The 19,079-nt window shown below is 38.5% G+C and overlaps 2 protein-coding genes and 1 non-coding gene across 3 annotated transcripts; all 3 read right to left on the reverse strand.

Annotated features, from left to right (window-relative positions):
* Window positions 1-486: 486 nt before the first annotated feature.
* TRNAD-GUC (transfer RNA aspartic acid (anticodon GUC)) lies at window positions 487-558 on the reverse strand. The gene has a single exon. It is a non-coding gene; the product is annotated as a tRNA-Asp (tRNA).
* Window positions 559-998: 440 nt separating this feature from the next.
* On the reverse strand, window positions 999-4,391 carry LOC104601146 (rop guanine nucleotide exchange factor 7-like). Its single transcript, XM_010264374.2, has 7 exons — window positions 3,488-4,391; window positions 3,274-3,390; window positions 2,984-3,138; window positions 2,604-2,678; window positions 2,219-2,509; window positions 1,764-2,123; window positions 999-1,688 (listed from the first exon to the last, which is right to left on the reverse strand). Exons 1-7 carry the CDS (start codon window positions 4,095-4,097, stop codon window positions 1,197-1,199), a joined length of 2,100 nt encoding a protein of 699 aa, XP_010262676.1. The 5' UTR covers window positions 4,098-4,391; the 3' UTR covers window positions 999-1,196.
* An 8,373-nt stretch (window positions 4,392-12,764) lies between these two features.
* Window positions 12,765-15,036, reverse strand: LOC104601317 (universal stress protein PHOS34-like). Its single transcript, XM_010264604.2, has 4 exons — window positions 13,694-15,036; window positions 13,456-13,568; window positions 13,221-13,339; window positions 12,765-13,127 (listed from the first exon to the last, which is right to left on the reverse strand). The coding sequence occupies exons 1-4, from the start codon at window positions 13,866-13,868 to the stop codon at window positions 13,043-13,045; spliced, it is 492 nt and encodes a 163-aa protein (XP_010262906.2). The 5' UTR covers window positions 13,869-15,036; the 3' UTR covers window positions 12,765-13,042.
* Between the last annotated feature and the right edge of the window lie 4,043 nt (window positions 15,037-19,079).

The raw sequence follows: 19,079 nt of genomic DNA on the forward strand, positions 1-19,079 counted from the left end.
ATAAATTCATAAAACTATAAAGGATATTTTAATAAATAACCCTTTCTATTATTTAAGTTTGCTTAATAAATTCCGTACATCGCACGGTCCCCGCTAGAATCATATATTAAACCAATCAATCACATCTGATCTCCCTGATGGGCCCATTAGAGAAAGGACACGCTACATGTTGGTACAAGTTGCACTGGTAGTACGTAAATCATGGGAGCGAAGCTGTTGGAGCGTTTAGACTTTAGAAACTCCAAATCCAAGTACAACCTCCATTCCATTTCGATTTCGTACACCAGATGTGCCATTAACTATTCGCGTACTCTCTGTCTCTCTCTCACGAGGATGGTGAAGTCAAATAACTCTCAACTGAATTCATAAGACGACACGCACACGATACGGCAAGTTTGCCCCCAACGGCTACTGTGGAGTGATTTTGAAATTTCAAATCCTCCACAAGCGGGATTAAATTAAAAAGACCAAGATGGGAAAACTTTACGCCGTTGCCGGGGATCGAACCCGGGTCACCCGCGTGACAGGCGGGAATACTCACCACTATACTACAACGACTCAATTGATTTCTGATTAAAATGTCATGATCTTATTTATTAACTCACCAAAGACCTTGACCTTAGTTTCCCTGTTAAATCAATCTCCCAAAGGGAAACCCATGCTGCATATATACAATTTTATTTTCCTCGACTACCAAGCAACTCCGTCCATAGTTGGGCATTTGGTCTAGTGATTTACCAGTTAACCATGCGAGACGTTCCAAGGATTCTTGTCCACCTGTGTAGCGCATATTCTTGCAGAAACATGTTTCACAAAAAAAACAAATTAAAGTCTCATTCCTATTGTGTAATCTTCAGCTAAATAGAGAGGCAGTGGTTAACTTTTTCGCTCAGTCATGTTCTTCCAAAAAAGAGAACAAAACAGTTTAAAATTGGGCTTGGAAATCACAATTTCAAGTCTCTCCGTCACTCAATTATCTAGTCACGAGGTTCATAAAATTCATCAATCAAACTCAGCTCATTCCACTAAACAGAAATCTCGTTACAACAAAAAATAAATAAATAAACAATAATGTGGTGGTAAACCCTCCTAACTCCTCAATCCACCTGCTAAATTGTAGGAATTTTCTCCTTCTAACTGTTGAATCCACCTACTAATTTGTAGGAAAATCTCAGTGATTTTCTCCTACAATAACTCTAGTTCCTAGATGGAGGGCTTAGGACTCCTTTCTTGCATTCCTGCCTTGCAATGCCAGATTGAGGTGCCAGTGCTTCTCGAGTTGAGCTTGCTACTGAATCTGATCCCTCGGGGAAATTGCATGAGTTCTTCCCTTTGATATCAACGCCAAGATAATCTGTTAAAACTTTCTTTACTCCAAACCCACGATGCTGTGGCTTGTTGCCATTGGGAAAAGGGGACCTCTCTCCTTTTGCAGCGCTAACCAAAGGTGCAGGTGAGAAGCTTGGAGTTGTAAAAGCTGTAGCATATGGAGTGCTTGAGACAGGCACCGAGTATGGAATTGAAACCCTCTTGTGAGCTATCACACTGACTGAGGGAACCGAAGAATATTGATCCGAATGCTTGGTTAAGTCATCAACATAGTGTAGATCATCAATGCGGGCAATAATATTAAACGCCAGGCTCTCCAATACTCTTGAATAGCTCTCTAGAATAGATTTCCCAATATCCTGAAATTGTGGATAAAGATGAGGGAGAAGAAGGCATAGATGAGAACCACAATTTTGAATGTGAGAAATACAGACCTTGTTGTATTGGATCTTGCTCATATCCAAGGATGTCTGTGGAAGACCAGGGAACCGCTGCTGCAAGCAAAGCAATAAGCTCTCAGCTCTATCTGCAAGCAACTCCCTCTTATCTCCACCATCAACCACCAACTCCTTGACCATCTCCCAGGATGACTTGGAAGTGGAGCGGTTTGCATTACTTATGGGTTTTGAGTTTGTTCTTCGACGCCAGATGTATATGGAGGCCTCAACGCGGTTAGCAATCTCCAGAGCTTGGTGTTCAGAGGAAAGGTCAAGGCAATCAAGAAGGCATTCTGGGGAGAACTGATCTGATGTAATATACCGGTGGATCACATCGCCTAGGCTAGCTCTTCCGTTCTAAACCCAAATCCAAATAGCACTCAAAATTTAGTCTTTCTTTTATCTCATAAAATCAGAATTCAGAAGAATTGCACCATGTAGGAATTCTGTACCTTTGGTAGAGATTCCAGGTATGATTCAGGGACTTCCATTTCAGCTAAAGCAGTACTATTGATGGCCATAGCAGCTTTAAGGATTTGGTTTGTGCATTCACGCTTGTGCTGCAAATGTTTCCTTGAATTTTCATGGAGACCACCGGGAGGAACACGGGGAACAGGAAGCCACCATTTGTCCACTTGGCGCTGAAGTGGTCTACGAAAAGAGGCTGATCCATCAGCATCTGGAGCTAAAATCCCTTGGTCAACATACCAGAATTCTGTGTCGCCAAAACTATCTAATATTTCCTGTGCAAGTGACATTTCAGAAACATTTGCAGAATTCAGAAACTTCATCGTCTCAAAATTATGGGATGGAGACAAGAGCAGTAATAAATCTTACAATCAGCATGTTGTCTAATTTACGCAATGCTGGGAGATTGATAAAAATGTCTGATCTGGGTCTGCAAGTCATAACCTGAAATGTCAATGTGAAAGTGAAATTCGTCAAAACAGTACCATATATGTAATGTACATTAATATTTCACTGGCTTTTCTTTTGTTTATTAAAATTTGCATATGCTTTCTGTTTACAGATATAAGGACTACGAATGAATAAAGGTTCAAGGAGAAGGGATAATATGGGTTATGCATTCAACAAATTTCAGCACTAACCAGTAGAGGGGATTATTTCTCTGTTCAATGGACAACTAATTTCGTGTGCCAAGTTCATAACATATAACACTAAGAAACGTAAGATAAGGATGAACTAATTGGGATTACCTCAAGCTTGCTTCCGTCAGGAAATGTTTGCCAAGAGGGTGTCAATTCGACAATGTGGTCACTAACACAAAGAAGCCATTCAATCTCCCTTCGCCACATTGATTTTTTCTCAGGAGGTAGAGGTTCTAATCTCCAAAGCTGCCCAAAGAGGGTAGCTAAAACACAATGCAGAGAAGGAAATAACCATCAAAAGAGAAGCTGATTGAGGTTTCAATACAAAGAAAAGCCGATCTTCAATGGAGATGGAGCAATGCTAATAAATTAGAGCTTAGAGGCAAAAGAAACCGTACCACAGAGATTAGTAATGGCATTCGAAATGGCCAATGCTGTGCAAACCCCTTTCCCACATCCCGACATATCTTCCCCAAGCAACAATTTTGAGAATCTCTCTTTCATAAGTTCAACCTCTATCGAAAACCCCAAAAAAAAATCAGAATCAACGACGTTGTAAAATTATCAAACAAACGAAGAAATAATAGGTGGAAAAAGGAGAACATTACATACCTGAAATCTTTGACCCTTGTTTCTCTAATTTACTATCTTCCAAATGGGGCTTCTTCTCATCCCCGGTGACATCAGAAATTGAACAGTTTTGCATCTCCGACTTCCCAACCGGCCAACCTAGTGATGGTGCTGAAGAGGACTCTTCTGAACTATTAGGGCTTCGTTCTTCGTTGGTAGTTCCTTCAGACGTCAAAGCATCAGAACTCGAACTGCACGAACTGCTTTCCCGAGACTCTTCTTCTCCAGAATCCGTAAATGGCTCACTTTCACCTCCATTTCCATGGAGTCCAACTTTCCTGTCTTCAATTACATCCCTCTTCTCAACCAAACTCTCCATCCCAACCTCCGTTGATTCGATAAAACCAGCAGAACCACAGAAAAATGAGCTCTTCACGACCAAACCCGAACCAAGGACCCTTCTTAAAACGACCCCATTTGAAACTCGAGCTCTGAAAGACAAGCTACGTAGAGATTTCGAAACCCAAAAGCTCAATGCAGAAAACGGGCTAACATCAGCAGAGGTTCTAAGCTTCGCTAGTGGCAGACAAAGCTTGAGCTCCTGCACTGTTGTTTGTCTTTCTTCTTCTTCTTGGGAAGAAGCTCTATCCATAAGGTTTCAAACATTTCTTAGGCGTATGAAGGAAAATAGGGGTGTATTTATGGTTTGTTTTTGTCTGCGCCTTGTCTATGTCTCTAGGTGTGTGTGGAGGAACTTCGTATATTTATATGGGAGGAGTGAAGTTGGTCATGATTACTAAACTTGCTCAAACACAGGACATCTGAGAGACGAGGCTAGCTTCTCTTTTTTTATTTGATTTTCTCTTTTCAGAGTTCCTCCACCACCATTTCTCCTGGTTTCAATCTAAATGATAACCGTCTCTTGAATTGATTTTCATTGCACTTTAAAAGGAGATTCAAAGGCTTCAAACACTAAAACATTGTACAAATTTTCCAAATCCGTTTGAAAAAAAAATTATAAAATAACGCTGGAGTCGTAAATGACGGATCTGCCATCGTGTGGATTTCCATTTAACCCCTTTATGTTAGAATGGGCACTTGGGTTTGGAGCGTTTGGTGTGAAACGACCTTTATGGGGCTGTGATTCTGTGAGGTTGCTTGGTTGGCATCTCGGCCCTGAGTGTGTAGTCTGTCGTTCAATACACGGAGACCTAACAACAGTAGCGTCTGTTGATAGTGCGCTATCTTGGAAGCAATGTGAATAAAAAGGAAGCTTAGTATACACTCTGGAGCCTGGACCAGTGGACTGGGGGACCATCAAAATTATGGGCCGAAACAAGTTTCGTCAATTCTCAAGAAGGCCCCATTTAATAGTCCAGTACTAAACAATAATAAGACAGAGTCTAGTAATTGAGATTTGGATTTGGCAAAGAAATAATGTTTGGGCCTTATATGCATCCAAGCTTAACAGGTGTAGAATTAGGTGGCCCAACTCCAACCAAAGGCAAACTTGCTCGTGAGTCGTGAGCCACGCACCACATGGATCATGGATGGCAACTTGGAAACTTGTTTACAAGGAATTACTGTCGTTACAAATTTGGGGGCATCCAGTCGTTATAAGATTAAGCTTGGCAGTTGGCAATTTTGATGTTGTGTGTCCCGTTCTAGATGGACAATAGAAACTATAAGCCAAGGGCTTTCCAGTAAATTCATTATTCATTGTCCCTTCCAGGGCCCAGGCCCCAGTCCAGCAGAACGGAGGGTTAAGGCCTTAAGGGGGGTTGGTCGTGGTCCTTCCCTCCTTGGTAGGAAGGAGGACAGCGGAACTGGACCACATAATCTCTCTTAAGTCTTAACTAAACGTCTCTTTTGAACCCTCTTTGGATGTTTTGCAGCTTTTGCTGCAACACACAAGCCCCCCCAAGCTTTGACTATTTATGACATGTTTGGATAAGAAGATAGATGTGAGCATTTCTGGTGGACGGAAAACGGACCACACCAAACGCCTACTGAACAGACATGTAACATGTTGGCACGATCTTAGGATCTTAGGATCTTAGATCAAAGTTTAGTAAAATTGTTGATCTCTCTGGACCCACAATAATAAAGTAGAGGAGAAATGATAATGGGGGAGACATAGCTTGGGAAATTGTTGATCTCTTCTCTCTCTCTCTTCTTACTTTCCTTGTAAGGCTTTGTGTTCCCCAACATCTTTCTGTTCTGTTAATAATATTCTCTTTCCTTGATTATGTTGCCGGTTGTTCCAACTGAAAAAGTCCTTTTTCCTTAACGGCTAGTAGGATGTGTATCCTTTTTTTAAACTAAAGTTAGAAAGGGGAAAAGAAGACCCTATATCTGATAGCCGTTTGTATTACACAAAGCGACGACTTTCGCTTTGATGATGTTTGTCGTTTTCTCGACTTTCATTTATCCCATACCTCAGATTCCACCAAGCAACCAAAATAGGAATGGTGGGAAAATGAAAACCAAATAAGAAAAAGAAAAGAAAATTTTAAGTGTTAAATGCCCTCTGTTTTTTCTATTTTCTGTTGAAAAAAATGCTACCTGTTAAATGCTCTATGTTTTGAGGCCTAAAATTTTCCCCTGGAAACCATTGAATTGACGTCAAAAAATAAATATATTGAATTGGGTATGGCTTTTAGAAAGCTGAAAAAGTGTTTAGTGCGTACCTAACCACACTCAAAGCCCTGCCCTAGCCCCTAAGGTGGTTGGGTCCTAACTGCCTAAGGATTCCCTACAAAAAGTGTTAGTATTCTCAGTACTGAGAAGAGGATCTCTTGATCTCTGTGAATTAATTATAACAAATTCGACTGGCAAAGCTTGAGCCCGGAAAATCAATTGGGCTGAGGCTCGAATTGAAGACCGCAAACATGGACGCTTGAAAATCCACACAATTCCATATTAGTTGGTGGTTGGTAGAGAACTGGAGATCTTACATTACAGACAATGGGCACTCTCTGTCTCTCCTCTCAATTAGCTAGTTTTTTTTTTTTTTTGGATAATATCTCAATTAACTAGTTTGTTCCTACAATTCCAACAATAAAAGAGGGATTCCACTCCTTGGTTGCATTAATTAATTATTTAAACGAAATATTTTAGTGGCACTATCAGAATACGGTAGAATAGAGGCAACAAAATTAATTTAGAAGAATGACTAATCAACTCAGATCAGAATTTTATAATCCCAAAGTACAGGGGAAATGCATCTTGAATTCACAGGCAGGATGTTGTTTATAAGGGGGAGAGGGCTAATAGTAGGGGGGGGGGGGGGGGGGCTGGAATTCAGAATTTGCATCGGATGCATCATACTTCTCTGAATTAATTTCTCTTCCGGCTCCAATGTCCACGTGTATTAACTTCATTAATCAGAATTATTTAATGTTTTATAGTTTAATCTCCATAAAAGCAAAGTATACTAATAATATTATTTCATTTATTTAAGATGTAGGTGGTGGTCCTTGGTCCTTGCTCTGGTCATGAAGGCGGAGGGTCCACTTTGGCAGCCTTGAGATTGGTGAATCATGATAAAATTGAATTGATAATAGACAACTAGACATTCTCCTTTCCTTTTTGTTTTTTGTTAAGCCTTTTACACCTTCCCACGATCCTCGTTTCTCAGGCTAAACGGCCGTCGGCCGAGCTGTTCGAACTTTGAACCGTTAGACATTCTCCTTTCCTTTTTGTTTTTTGTTAAGCCTTTTACACCTTCCCACGATCCTCGTTTCTCAGGCTAAACGGCCGTCGGCCGAGCTGTTCGAACTTTGAACCGTTTTGAAATGTTGACTTCCTGTGTCGTTTAACGTATAGTTTTGCGGGGGATTTAAATTAAAACATAAAAACATAGACTTTGGCTCATACGTTGTACACATGAGTTAACGGCTAAATTTCGATTCCAACTTTTGATTTTGAACTTTACAAGTGGTGTGTATACTTTATAGATAAAAGGGCTTCCTTTCAAACATAGTAAGCTTTTCGAATTTGAACTACTGCATTATCATCTGTTTCTTTGCTCTAGCGTTGACCTTTTAACCTATTGGTATTCTTCCTATGGTAAGCTGCAAATGTTATTCCAAATTTAATTCCGAATTAGATCCCATTAAGGGTGACCCGAATTCGACCCATTTATAATTGGACCGAATATGGATGTATCCTTATCCCATTCCTAAATTTGGTTTGAATGTTGTACATGTTTATACTACATTTGTCATAGGTTCAAGTTTCATACATATTATTTTTTTATTCATTTTATTCATGCAATATAGTATCAATATTTAACTCATTTTATTAATAACATATGATATTTTAATAGTTTTTAGAAAATATAAATAAATCAAAGTTGAATCTATAGTATAAATGACCAAAAATTAAAATTTAATTATTTTTTAAATTATACATAATGATGCATGTAAATATAAAAATATTAAATTCAGCAATGATAAATTTTATATTGGACTTAGTTTTTAATCTTTAAATCCACACCCAAACTGATTTATTATCGGATGCAACATCTAGCATCTTAATCCGGAAAATTCGGATTCGGAGTCAAAACGGGTGTGAGACATTGGGAGTTTATTTGACAGCCCTAGGCGGGCATATGCCATAAGTTTGACAAATTCTAACCAGGCCGACAGGTTTTATGTAGGATGAAGAAGACTTTCAAGTGGAATTGGACCTTTAACTTCCCAGTTCCCAAGACTTCATTAGCACTACATATATTGCATCATTTTTGAGGATGTTCATGCTCCTGTGTACACTTAATATTTCCACTTGAAAAGTGTGAAACATTGTTTGAAAATCCTAGCTTTGAAAAATGGGGGAAGGACAATACGGGTTCAAGCAGTAAATTTAAATATTTGTTGACTTATTTTGTAACAAAAGAAATACAATATTAGATGAATCTGAATGGAATTGAAGGATTCATCTTTTCGAAAGGAGGCAGTTGATGATTGATTCTCTTCTACAAACGAAAATTGGGTCACTTTGTTTCAGAAATCGATTTCCTAATATTGTCTTCATTAACACTCTTTATTCAAGAACCCTAGCTTTGATATGTAAAAATGACCGACTTTAAAAAGCTTATTGAATCCCAATTCCCACATGAACTCATTACGAAGAGTTGCTAGATTTATCAACTTTGAGCAGACACATTAACCAATTAGTAAGGCTCTGTTCGCTTTTTGGATAGTTATTTACCTAGGTAAATGTTTTTCAGGAAAAACTTATCAAAGTAACTGCATTTGCCTATGTTCTTTAATTTCTCATGTAAATAAGGTAATGACTATTTTAGTCATAAAAATCTATTATTAAAAAGGGTATTTTTGTCCTATTCAAGTATTGACAATTTCACCTAAGTGGAAAAGTTATTTACCCACTTAAGAGATGAATACATAAATCTAAAAAAAGAACATTGGATTCTTGGTCAATAGAAACCAAAATCCCCTTGACCAACTTTCCCCCCCTCCCAAAATCCAAAAAACGAATACCCCCTAAAAGTTAATTTCTAGTTTTAAGAATATCCCACCAAAAAGCCCAAAATCAAATCTCTTATACGCATCCAATGGAAACTGGAATTACATCTAGGCTAATATGGGGTCACAATATTATTCACAATTTCTGAAAAAATGCGATAGGTTTTACCAAATACCAATCGATGTACCACCTTTGCAACTCTCCTCTCTCTCTCCGTTGGCCGATGTTATGTGCTACAATGAACAATCATGAAGTAACATGTTCCACCATACCAAATTTGCCACCATTTAATCGAATTTGCTGCACCATGGAGACTCCCTTGGAGTGCAAGAGAAGATAAGATATGGCTACGGAAGAAGGATAAGAAATGATTCAACAGGAGCCGGAGGATCGTATTCGCAAATAGGTTCACCTGACTCGGTAGAGCTTTAGGAATTAGGACTCTGCTTACTGTTGGCCAAGCTTTGGCAAAGCTACAAAGGTATTAGATACCATGGGCTGGGCTTGAATGAACTTTTGGCCCGATTATTCGTCTTTCATTAGCCTATCTCGGTGGGTTCTTAAAATATATTCAAACATCCAAAAGGGCTGGTCCGCCAAGAAGCCCAGGTGAATTTATAATTATGTGTCCAGTAACTTTGTCATGTGGCAATAGACTTTGCTATGTCGATGGTTAATCTGGTAAAGCCCAGACCCTCAAATCAGATAGGGAGACCCTCTGGGTAGGGTTAACTTTGAGTCTTTGACTGTTGGAGGCCAACAGTCTATGCTGTTGAGAGCGTTTTTGGGCTGGACACGTTCATCAATTTATGCCCATGTCTATGTTTATGGGTAAAAATAAATAGCGGGCATTACAATTTCACCCCATTCTATCGTAAAGTGGCATTCCCAAAAGTGTTCTCAACAGCATAGGCTGTTGGCCCCCAACAGCTAATTTTTTTTCCTCTGGCCATACCATATGTCAAGTGTCCTTAATTTGTCCAGAGAATTTCATAGCTGGTGTTTGGTATTGTTGCCATTGTTTTAGAGCCATTTTCTGAGAAAATGGTGCTGTATGAATGAGGGTCTGTTGCACTGTTTTTTTAGAAAATGGCTCCCTTTTTTTCTTCTTGTTTGGCATCAATGCTGCAACAAAGGATGTTTTCTAGGGAAACAGCACTGGTTTAATTTGATACCAGTGCTATATAACCATTTTCAGCATTGGTCTATATTATCCAACATTTCAGATAATGCCACAATGGTACCACATCATTGTATCATTGGCATCAACAGGCAGGAATCTCAGGAAACGTTGAATTCGATGTTTCCTCAGACCATGCTTTCCTAATTTTCAAGGCATGGTCTGGGACAACGTTTTTTTCTGAAAAAACAGAACCAAATATCTTTCCATTTTTCTGGGCCGGGTAACGGCATCATTGCCAAACACCGCCATAGTAAACCATGTATTCAGCCCTTGGTTATGACTTCAATTGTTTTTAGAAAGTCAATAATGAGAAACCATGCCTAAGGGACTTAGGACCTCTTCACTTATCTTAAATGCAAACCAGGTCTCTGAGCAAAAGAAAATTGATGAAGGCAATACAAGTAACGAGACGGATGCAAGTGCTTAAAAGTCTCTCTACATATCAAATTTTCTCATGGGATCAGTAAGTTTGCAGTTAACTGAAAATCACCTCCTCATCCCTTTGGCTCGGTCACAGTATGACCAGCGTGCATCTTGTTTGCAATCTTATTCATATCTTTTGGAGTTGGAATGATGGAGGAACCATCATATATATCTCCTCTCCAAGGATTGAGAAATGATGCCTGAAGAGAATCAGTTTCTTCATCATCTGATCTGGTTATGAAACCATATCCATACAATCTCAGCTTTTCATGCCTAGTGCATATTCAGTTTGATTACATAGAAGCTCAATAGCTAGATAGTTCCTGATTTTAATTTATAGCTGAAAATTGTGGCTAGGAAGGAAATGTCAGGAAAATCGTATAGCAACTTCGAACTTTGTCCATATTGATTATGTGGTAGCAATGGCTATAAATTATAAATGACAGAGCGTTCTTTTATAAAGGCTACAAGAATGCCTTTCTAACCATCCACCTCATTCCAGCAGACCATTATAGCAGAATGAAGTTAAAAGCTGAAATTAAATGGCACTTGAAGGGTAAATTGATGATTTCTGGATGGATACAAAAAATTCAAGGCAGATTAGATGGTATTGAAATATCAGTAGTCGGAGTACAAATCAGCCCCCCACAAGATAGTTTTCCATAACATCCCACAGCACATCCCTGCTGTCTATTGGGAACATCTCCCAATGACGTTTCATCATTTCTGATATTATTATTGGGAGATGTTCTCAATACACGGCAGGGATGTGCTGTAAGACGTTGTGAAAAACTATCTTTGTGGGGAGTTGATTTCAACTCCATTAATCGGTCTTTAGATTCGAACAAATAGACTCTAATAAGAAATTGTTCTTCAAATGTCATCAGTGAGAAAAAATTATGAAGATGAACCTACAAATGGGAGAGATTTCATGCAATGGATTTTATCTTTGCAAGGTATGCCACACATGGAAAGTCTAGAAATTATTTTTGTGAAAAACCCAAATATGCTTTTATTCAGTTAAGAAATTGATTTTTCAAAGAAGCTAGTTTTGGTAGTTTCTTTACTGCTCAGTCAACACAGTTTAATCAAGGCTGAAGCCCTCCCAAATGGGCATTTAAAAGGGCTTTTCACACAGTGTCTTCTAGCTGTACATGATGGGATCCACATGGACAATTTATAAGTTATGTTTAGGGGGCGCTCTTTTATGGATTTGGAGAGGGGGGAAAGTTGATCAATGGGATAATCCTATGTTCTTTTTTCAGCTTGGGGATTAGAGAAAGTTTATTTTCCTGGGTATCACTTACCCAGGAAAGTGATAACCATCTCGTAAGTGGATAAATAACTTTTACCTAGGAAAATGATAACCATCTCGTAGGTGGATAAATAACTTTCCCACATAGGGGGACAGTTGTCAAGATTTGAATGGAACAAAAAATGTCCATTTTAATAATGGATTTCTATGACTAAAATGGTCATTGCCTTGTTTACCTAAGAAATAAAAGAACATGGATAAATGCACTTATTTGGGCAAGTGTTTTCCAAGAAAAACTTACTCAGCTAATTGCATTCACACCAGATAAGTAACTTACCAAAAAAAGAATGAGACCTTAGTAAAAAATTCCGGAAATCCCAAATATGTTATCATTCAATTAAATTATTAGTTTTCCCTAAAACTTGTTTTAATAATTTCTTCAAAATTGCTTAGTGAAAACAGCTCAATCAAAGCTTCAGCCATCCCAAATGGGTCCTAAGATTTAGTCACCATTATTCAATGATACATCAATTGCCTAATGAAACACCAGATACTGACTCCAAATCTGCTACCCCCACTACCCATAAAACATTAAAACCATACATAGAAACATTTCCCCCATGAATGGCCATATACAAGTAGAGGAAATTTACCCATGTACCGTTGCAATGTCTTTGGGTGGGTGTGGGTAGAGATCTTCTGAGTTACAGATCCGAACACCTAGATACATTCTCTTGCATGATAAATTGGATGTTAGTGTAGAAGTCGACTTTTAAAACCATAACAATCTAAAAGCCAAGGCATTCATTATTAAACCCCAAAGCTTAAAGGCTTTACCTACGAACTTTTGGACTTCAAAAGCACAAATCCTGAAGGATATTTATTTAAACACAATCTACATAATTCTCTGTTTTATATTGGAAATTGGATGAGCAGTGAATTGTTAAAAGTTAAAACATAAAATGAGTTGCTTGTTGAAAGTTGAAACTACGACAATGCCGCACGCCCGTCCCAAGCCTTTATAGAAGCCGAACTCGGCTATAATTGCTGTGTTTGGTCGACAGAAAATAAGAGAAAAAGAAGGAAATTGAGAGTTGAGGGAATTATCACGTAAAATCAAACGACTGTCTACGTACGGAACAAACAATCAAGGACAAAGAATATAGACCCAACCCTAACCAATAAACTAATTAAATTAAAAAAAAAAGAGAGAAAGGTCAAATTCTGGAAGAATTCCCGTTACACCTCACTCGCTCTTGGGCTCTTTCACGATGGTTATTGGGCAGGACGCATGTGTAATCACGTGATTGGTCACGCTCCCCAATAAGATCCTAACACCAAGCAGAAGGCATGCATGAGAAGGAGAAAGAGAGAGAGAAGGAATTAATAATAATTAATTAAAAAAGAAAATGATAAAATGGAACCTTCTAATGGTGCTTAGTCCTCTGCTGCCCATAACCAAGGAGTCCAGCTTCAGATCCTCAACCGCTGAGCACAGTTTATCTCTTGCATCACCCAAATACAATTTCCCTACCACGGTGGCCTGCACAAATTAAATCCCCGGCCGTTTGTCAACATCACAAAAGACAAAACTACTAGTATAGTACTAGAATTAAAATGCATGCTGTAATTAATGTATATAAATATAATCTAATTAACCTCCTTTGTGTAAGCGGTTTCAAGCAAATCCAAAACATCGGGAGCCATTTGAATGTCGTACTTTTTCATCAGCTCAGGGTCTAGCAGCTCCGACAACGGAATTAGAGCGGTTGCTATCAGCCAATTGAAATCCAACCGTCAAGAAGAAACATAAGAGACAAACTAAGAGGTAAATACAGGTGAACTAGTGAAGCGATCGATGTGTCAATGTCAATGTGTGTAAGTTAGTAATACTGACGGGAACCGGTGTTAGCCCAGAGAACGTGTCGGGCCTCGTCGCCTTTGTCGTATTTGACGTGAATGACGTAGAGGGTATCGCCCTTATCCAGCAGGTTTTCAATCGTCCAGTTGAGAGCGCTCCTGCTGCTGTTCGAGAAGTCCAACGCCACCCCTATCTTCCTGTCTCTCGGCATTCTCCCTTTCTAGATCTATGTAGAAGTTATCTATCAGGTTATATAAATAAAAAACCAACTACACCAACCGGCGATATATACGATTTTGTGAATCAGAAAAGGCGATGATGGTTTGGGGGCTGTGGAACTGTATGGCTTTTATATATACTGCCAAAGTCCATAGTCCAACAACCTCCATTCCCTTTCTGTTCGAGGCCCCGCGTGGAATAGGTAAAAGTATTGCCACGTGTCAAATACTTCCTATTCCAGGCACACTCATACACCGAAAATATCATATGCCTCGCAGCTAGCCACCTAACCATCAACTGAGTGACTATTGCCAACTGAGTGTGCCTTGTTTGATCGATCAGAAGTACGGATTCGATTCCCGCTACTACCGATTTTGGAGAGGGGTTATTCTTTTCGGTAGATGAGGAGCAAGGCGGGATAACTAGACCCCAGACACCACTCAAACAGATACATCAGAGAGCACTAGAGAGTGAAGAAAAGAGACATTGAGGTTATGTTTGGTTTGAAGGAAAAGGTAGGAAAGCATTTTCTTACTTTTTCTTTCAAATCAAACATGGCTTGAGAGAGAGGGGATGTTGGGAAAGATATACTACAGTAGCAAAAATGAGTGTAAAAACAATCACAGGACAGCAAAAACCTTTCCCCTAAATTTGTGTATTGAAATAGATTTATCAACAACAATGATAACAAATAAGCAATTCAACCAAGTAATAGAAAAATGCAAATAGTAGTCACCACATAATAGTACACCAAAATTTTTATATGAAAAACCCCAAAATGGGGGGAAAAACCACGGGACCTACGATCCATAAAAGTCTTCCACTGATTCAGAAATTAATGGGTATAGTAGTCATCTCTAGTTGCAACTAAAGGCTTACAAACATCAAGGAAATAATCCTTGGATCACAAATACAGCATTAACATCACCGAATGCAAAGTGGATACAACAAAAACAAAGGTTTAGATCTCACCAAGTTGTTGTAAATCTAAACTGAGAAGAAGAAGAAAGAAGAATCAACAAACTGAACTAGAGTGAGATTCTTAACTCCAGCACTTAATCTCATCAAGAACAGGCTTGAAACACCTCCGAGCTTGGCCTTGAATGGAGCAGAAAAATCAACTCTCTTCTTCAAAAACTTGAAACCCAGAAACCCTCGGTTTTTTTGTTTTCTTCTCACATGTTTTTCTCAGTTCGGTGGTTACGAACATATGAAACCCAAAAACAAAAAAAGGCGAAAGCCTTTTTGGCTTCTACTATACGTCTCCTTCTGGGGACATGTAAAAGTGGGGTGGGCCCCTCATATGAGTTGGACCCACGCCCAACAATTCTCCCCCTCCAACTCATAAGGGGGTTTTATCAAGCCCACAGCTTCTTTGTAGAATTCAAATGTCTCTAGGCAAAAACTTTGTTAACAAATCTGCAATATTCTCATAAGTATGAATCTTTTCAATATTCAACAACTTCATATCCAACACATCCCGAATCCAATGGTACCTTACACTAATGTGCTTGGATTTTGAGTGAAAAGTTGGATTTTTAGAGAGATGGATAGCACTTTGACTATCACAATAAAGAACACATCTTTCTTGCTTCATGCCTAATTCTTGTAGGAACTTCTTCAACCAAAGGACCTCCTTACAAGCTTCTATACTTGGAATGTATTCACCCTCTATGGTGGACAATGGAACACACTTTTGAAGATTGGATTGCCATTAAATTGCTCCCCTACAAAAGTCATTAAGTATTCCAAAATAGACTTTTGGGAGTCAACAATACCAACCATGTCTGTATCCCATTCAACATGACTTTATTATTCCCGAAGCATAAGCATATCTGAGAAATACCTCTGAGATACCTGAATATCCATTTTACTGTTATCCAATGTTCTTTGCCAAGGTTAGAGAGAAACCGATTAACTATACCAACAACATAAACAATATCTGATCTCGTGCACACCATAACATACATTAAAATACCAACTACTGAAGCATAAGGCACTTTCTTCATTTCTACTTTGTCTTTCTCACTTATAGGACATTGTTTAGTGTTGAGCTTGAAATGACCAACAAGTGGAGTAGTAATTGGTTTTGCATTGCTCATGTTGAATCTCTTAAGAACCTTCTTGATATATTTTTCTTTGGATAACCATAACTTCCCATTTTGTCTGTCTCGAGAGATCTTCATACTAAGAATCTATCTAGTCGGTCCCAAGTCCTTCATTGCGAAAGACTTGCTAACCTCATTTTTCAACATGTCAATCTTTCTAGAATCATGGCCAACTATAAGTATATCATCAACATAAATCAAGAGAATAATGAAATCACCATCAGAAAATTTCTTTATAAATACACAATGATCTGAAGTGGTCCTAGTGTACCTATGATCAATCATGAAAGAGTCAAATTTGTTGTATCATTGTCTTGATGCTTGTTTTAAGCCATACAAGATTTTCTTTAACCTGCACAACAAATGTTCTTTTCCTTTTTCTTTGAATCTTTATGATTGCTCCGTACAATTTTCTTCTTCTAAATCACCATGAAGGAAGGCAGTCTTCACATCAACCTGGTCAACTTCCAAATTTAGACTTATAGGTAGTCCAAGTACAACTCGAATGGAAGACATTTTCACCATAGGAGAGAATATTTCTTCAAAGTCGACACCCTTTTTTCTAACTGAAACCCTTCACAACCAGGCTTGCCTTGTATTTTAGTTGTGAGCCACTCTCATCAGATTTCAGTTTGTAAACCCATTTATTTTTTATGCCATTTTCCCCATTGGTAGTTTAACCAAGTCATAGGTGTAATTCTCATGCAAGGATTTTAATTCCTCTTGCATTGCTTTCAGCCACTCATCTTTCTTGTCATGTGACATAACCTCTTGATAAGTCTCTGGCTCTCCCCCATCCGTTAACATCACATACTCATGTGGAGGATACCTAGTGGAAGGTCTTCTCTCTCTAGTTGAGTTTCTAGGCTAAACTTGTGGTGAAGGAATTGGAGGTACCTGTTCATTTTGCACTTCCTCTATATTTTCATTTATAGGAGTTTTATCACTGACTGCATCATCCTGTTCATTTGGTACAACTCCCCCATGATCACCATCAACTGTAGGTGGGGAAACTGGATCCAAGTTGATTGGAACATCAACAGAGGATTTTGGCTTCTCAATTTTTTATATCTTCAATTGTTTGGTTCTCAATAAATACAACTTCCCTGCTTCTGATCACTTTCTTGTCCCCTAGATCCCATAACCTATACCCAAACTCTTCATGCCTATAGCCTAAGAAAATGAATTGTTTAGCTTTGTCATCAATCTTGGATCTTTCATCTCTAGGAATATGAACAAATGCCCTGTAATTGAACCTTTTTAAATGACTGTATGATATGGCTTTCCCTGTCCAAACTCTCTTTGCAGTATCTCCATTTAAAAGAACTGAAAGAGAAAGGTTGATGAGGTCAACTATAGTTCTCATAGCCTCACCCCAAAATGATTTAGGTAATTTAGCATGAGAGAGCATGCACCTGATTCTGTCAGTGATTGTTTTATTCATTCTCTCTACTACTCCATTGTGTTGAGGAATCTTAGGAACACTTTTCCCAAGCCTGATACCATGGATCTTGCAATATTCTTCAAAATGACCCCTATATTCAAATCATTATCAGCTCGGATGCACTTCAACATTTTCCCTGTTTCTCTTTCAACCTTAGCATGAAAATACTTGAAAACATCCAACACCTAATCTTTAGATTTCAAGGCAAATGTCTACACTTTTCTGAAGTGATCACCAATTAATGTCACAAAATATAATGCACCACCAAGAGATTTATCTTTCATGTAACAAACATTAGTGTGAACTAAGCCTAAAACATGAGGCTTTCTAGGTGGAGGAAATTTATGAAATACAACTCTACTCTATTTGCTAGTTAAGCAATGTACACATATTTCAAGAGACATACATTTCACATTAGGAAGAAGATTTTCTCTTAAAAGTATCTAAAGTCCTTTTTCACTCAAATGTCCAAGCCTCCGGTAGTAAAGCTCAATGAATGAATCATGAACTACATTCACCTCTCCTTTGCTCAACCTTGCTTGCATCACATAAAAAGTATTGTGCTTCTTTCCCTTTGCCACAATGAGTGAACCTCGACTAAGCTTCAATTTTTCTTCAGTGAAGGTGTTTGCATAACCTTCATCATCTAACCTGTTAGTGGAAATAAGATTTAAGCGGATATCAGGAACATGTCTGACATACTTCAAAATTAATTTGTAACCAATATTGCTATCTAAACAAATATCTCTCATGCCAACTAACATTCCCCATACGAACATGTCCAAAATCACCTGTAGTGTAAGATGTGAAAAATTCACTAAGGGGAATAACATGAAAAGAAGCACCCAAATCTATAACCCATTGGGCATGCAAAATTGACATAATTATCATCACAAACAATAATGGCACCTTCAGCTGCAATAGCTATAAATCTCTTTCTTCTTTCTTGCCTTCACCTTTTCCTTTGGCTTGTTCTCTTTTCTAGATCCTGCATTCGTTCTTGTAATCCCTTGGTTTATTACAATGATGACAAATGATATTTTTCTTGGACTTGAATCTTCCTCTAGATTTGTCATATTTGTTTCGGGGACCTCTGCTCTTACTCCTTCCCTGTCTTTCTTTCTTTTCTATCACAAGAGCTTGAGATTCTGACTAAGTTCCTTGTTCTTTCCTTCCCTTAATCCATGCCTGCCCACCAAATTGTAGCTCAAAATTCCCCCATTTGACCCCCTATCAAGCCTAAATCCTATTTCAACAAATCTCATATATTAGAGCTTACTATCCGGCATCCCAATTTCATATGACCGATCAGACCTTATCATTGTGTTCGAAGATATAAAAAACCCAACACGTCAAATTTCAGGACCAAACGTCTCTGTTTGACCGTTAAAAAAGTAAGATTCCATTTCGGACCCTCTCATTGATTGAAAAACCATAAGCTAAGACCATGATCTAAACTAAATCTATTAATCCACACCTTTGATAAAAGATCCATCACTCCCATTAAATTCAAGATGTTCAAAAGTGCCAACCCACCAAATTCAATCCCAAAATTCCCCCGTTTGGCCCTTCATCAAACAGTGGTTCTATTTCAGCAAATTTTGTTGGTCCAAACTTGTTAGCCAGATATCTCAATCAACCCGACCCTATT

This window comes from Nelumbo nucifera, chromosome 2 (assembly GCF_055504915.1).
Source record: "Nelumbo nucifera cultivar China Antique chromosome 2, China Antique-T2T, whole genome shotgun sequence".
Classification (NCBI taxonomy): domain Eukaryota; kingdom Viridiplantae; phylum Streptophyta; class Magnoliopsida; order Proteales; family Nelumbonaceae; genus Nelumbo; species Nelumbo nucifera.

Bases quoted from the DNA above. Each gene is read 5' to 3' on its own strand.
- LOC104601146 (XM_010264374.2), bottom strand. From the start codon at position 4,097: ATGGATAGAGCTTCTTCCCAAGAAGAAGAAGAAAGACAAACAACAGTG. The intron at 2,510-2,603 runs GTAAGATTTATT...TCACTTGCACAG, and splicing joins AATTAGACAACATGCTGATT to GAAATATTAGATAGTTTTGG. The intron at 2,124-2,218 runs GTACAGAATTCC...ATTTGGGTTTAG, and splicing joins ACCTGGAATCTCTACCAAAG to AACGGAAGAGCTAGCCTAGG.
- LOC104601317 (XM_010264604.2), bottom strand. From the start codon at position 13,868: ATGCCGAGAGACAGGAAGATAGGGGTGGCGTTGGACTTCTCGAACAGC. The intron at 13,340-13,455 runs GTTAATTAGATT...TAATTTGTGCAG, and splicing joins AAACCGCTTACACAAAGGAG to GCCACCGTGGTAGGGAAATT. The intron at 13,128-13,220 runs GTTCCATTTTAT...GCTTGGTGTTAG, and splicing joins GGACTAAGCACCATTAGAAG to GATCTTATTGGGGAGCGTGA.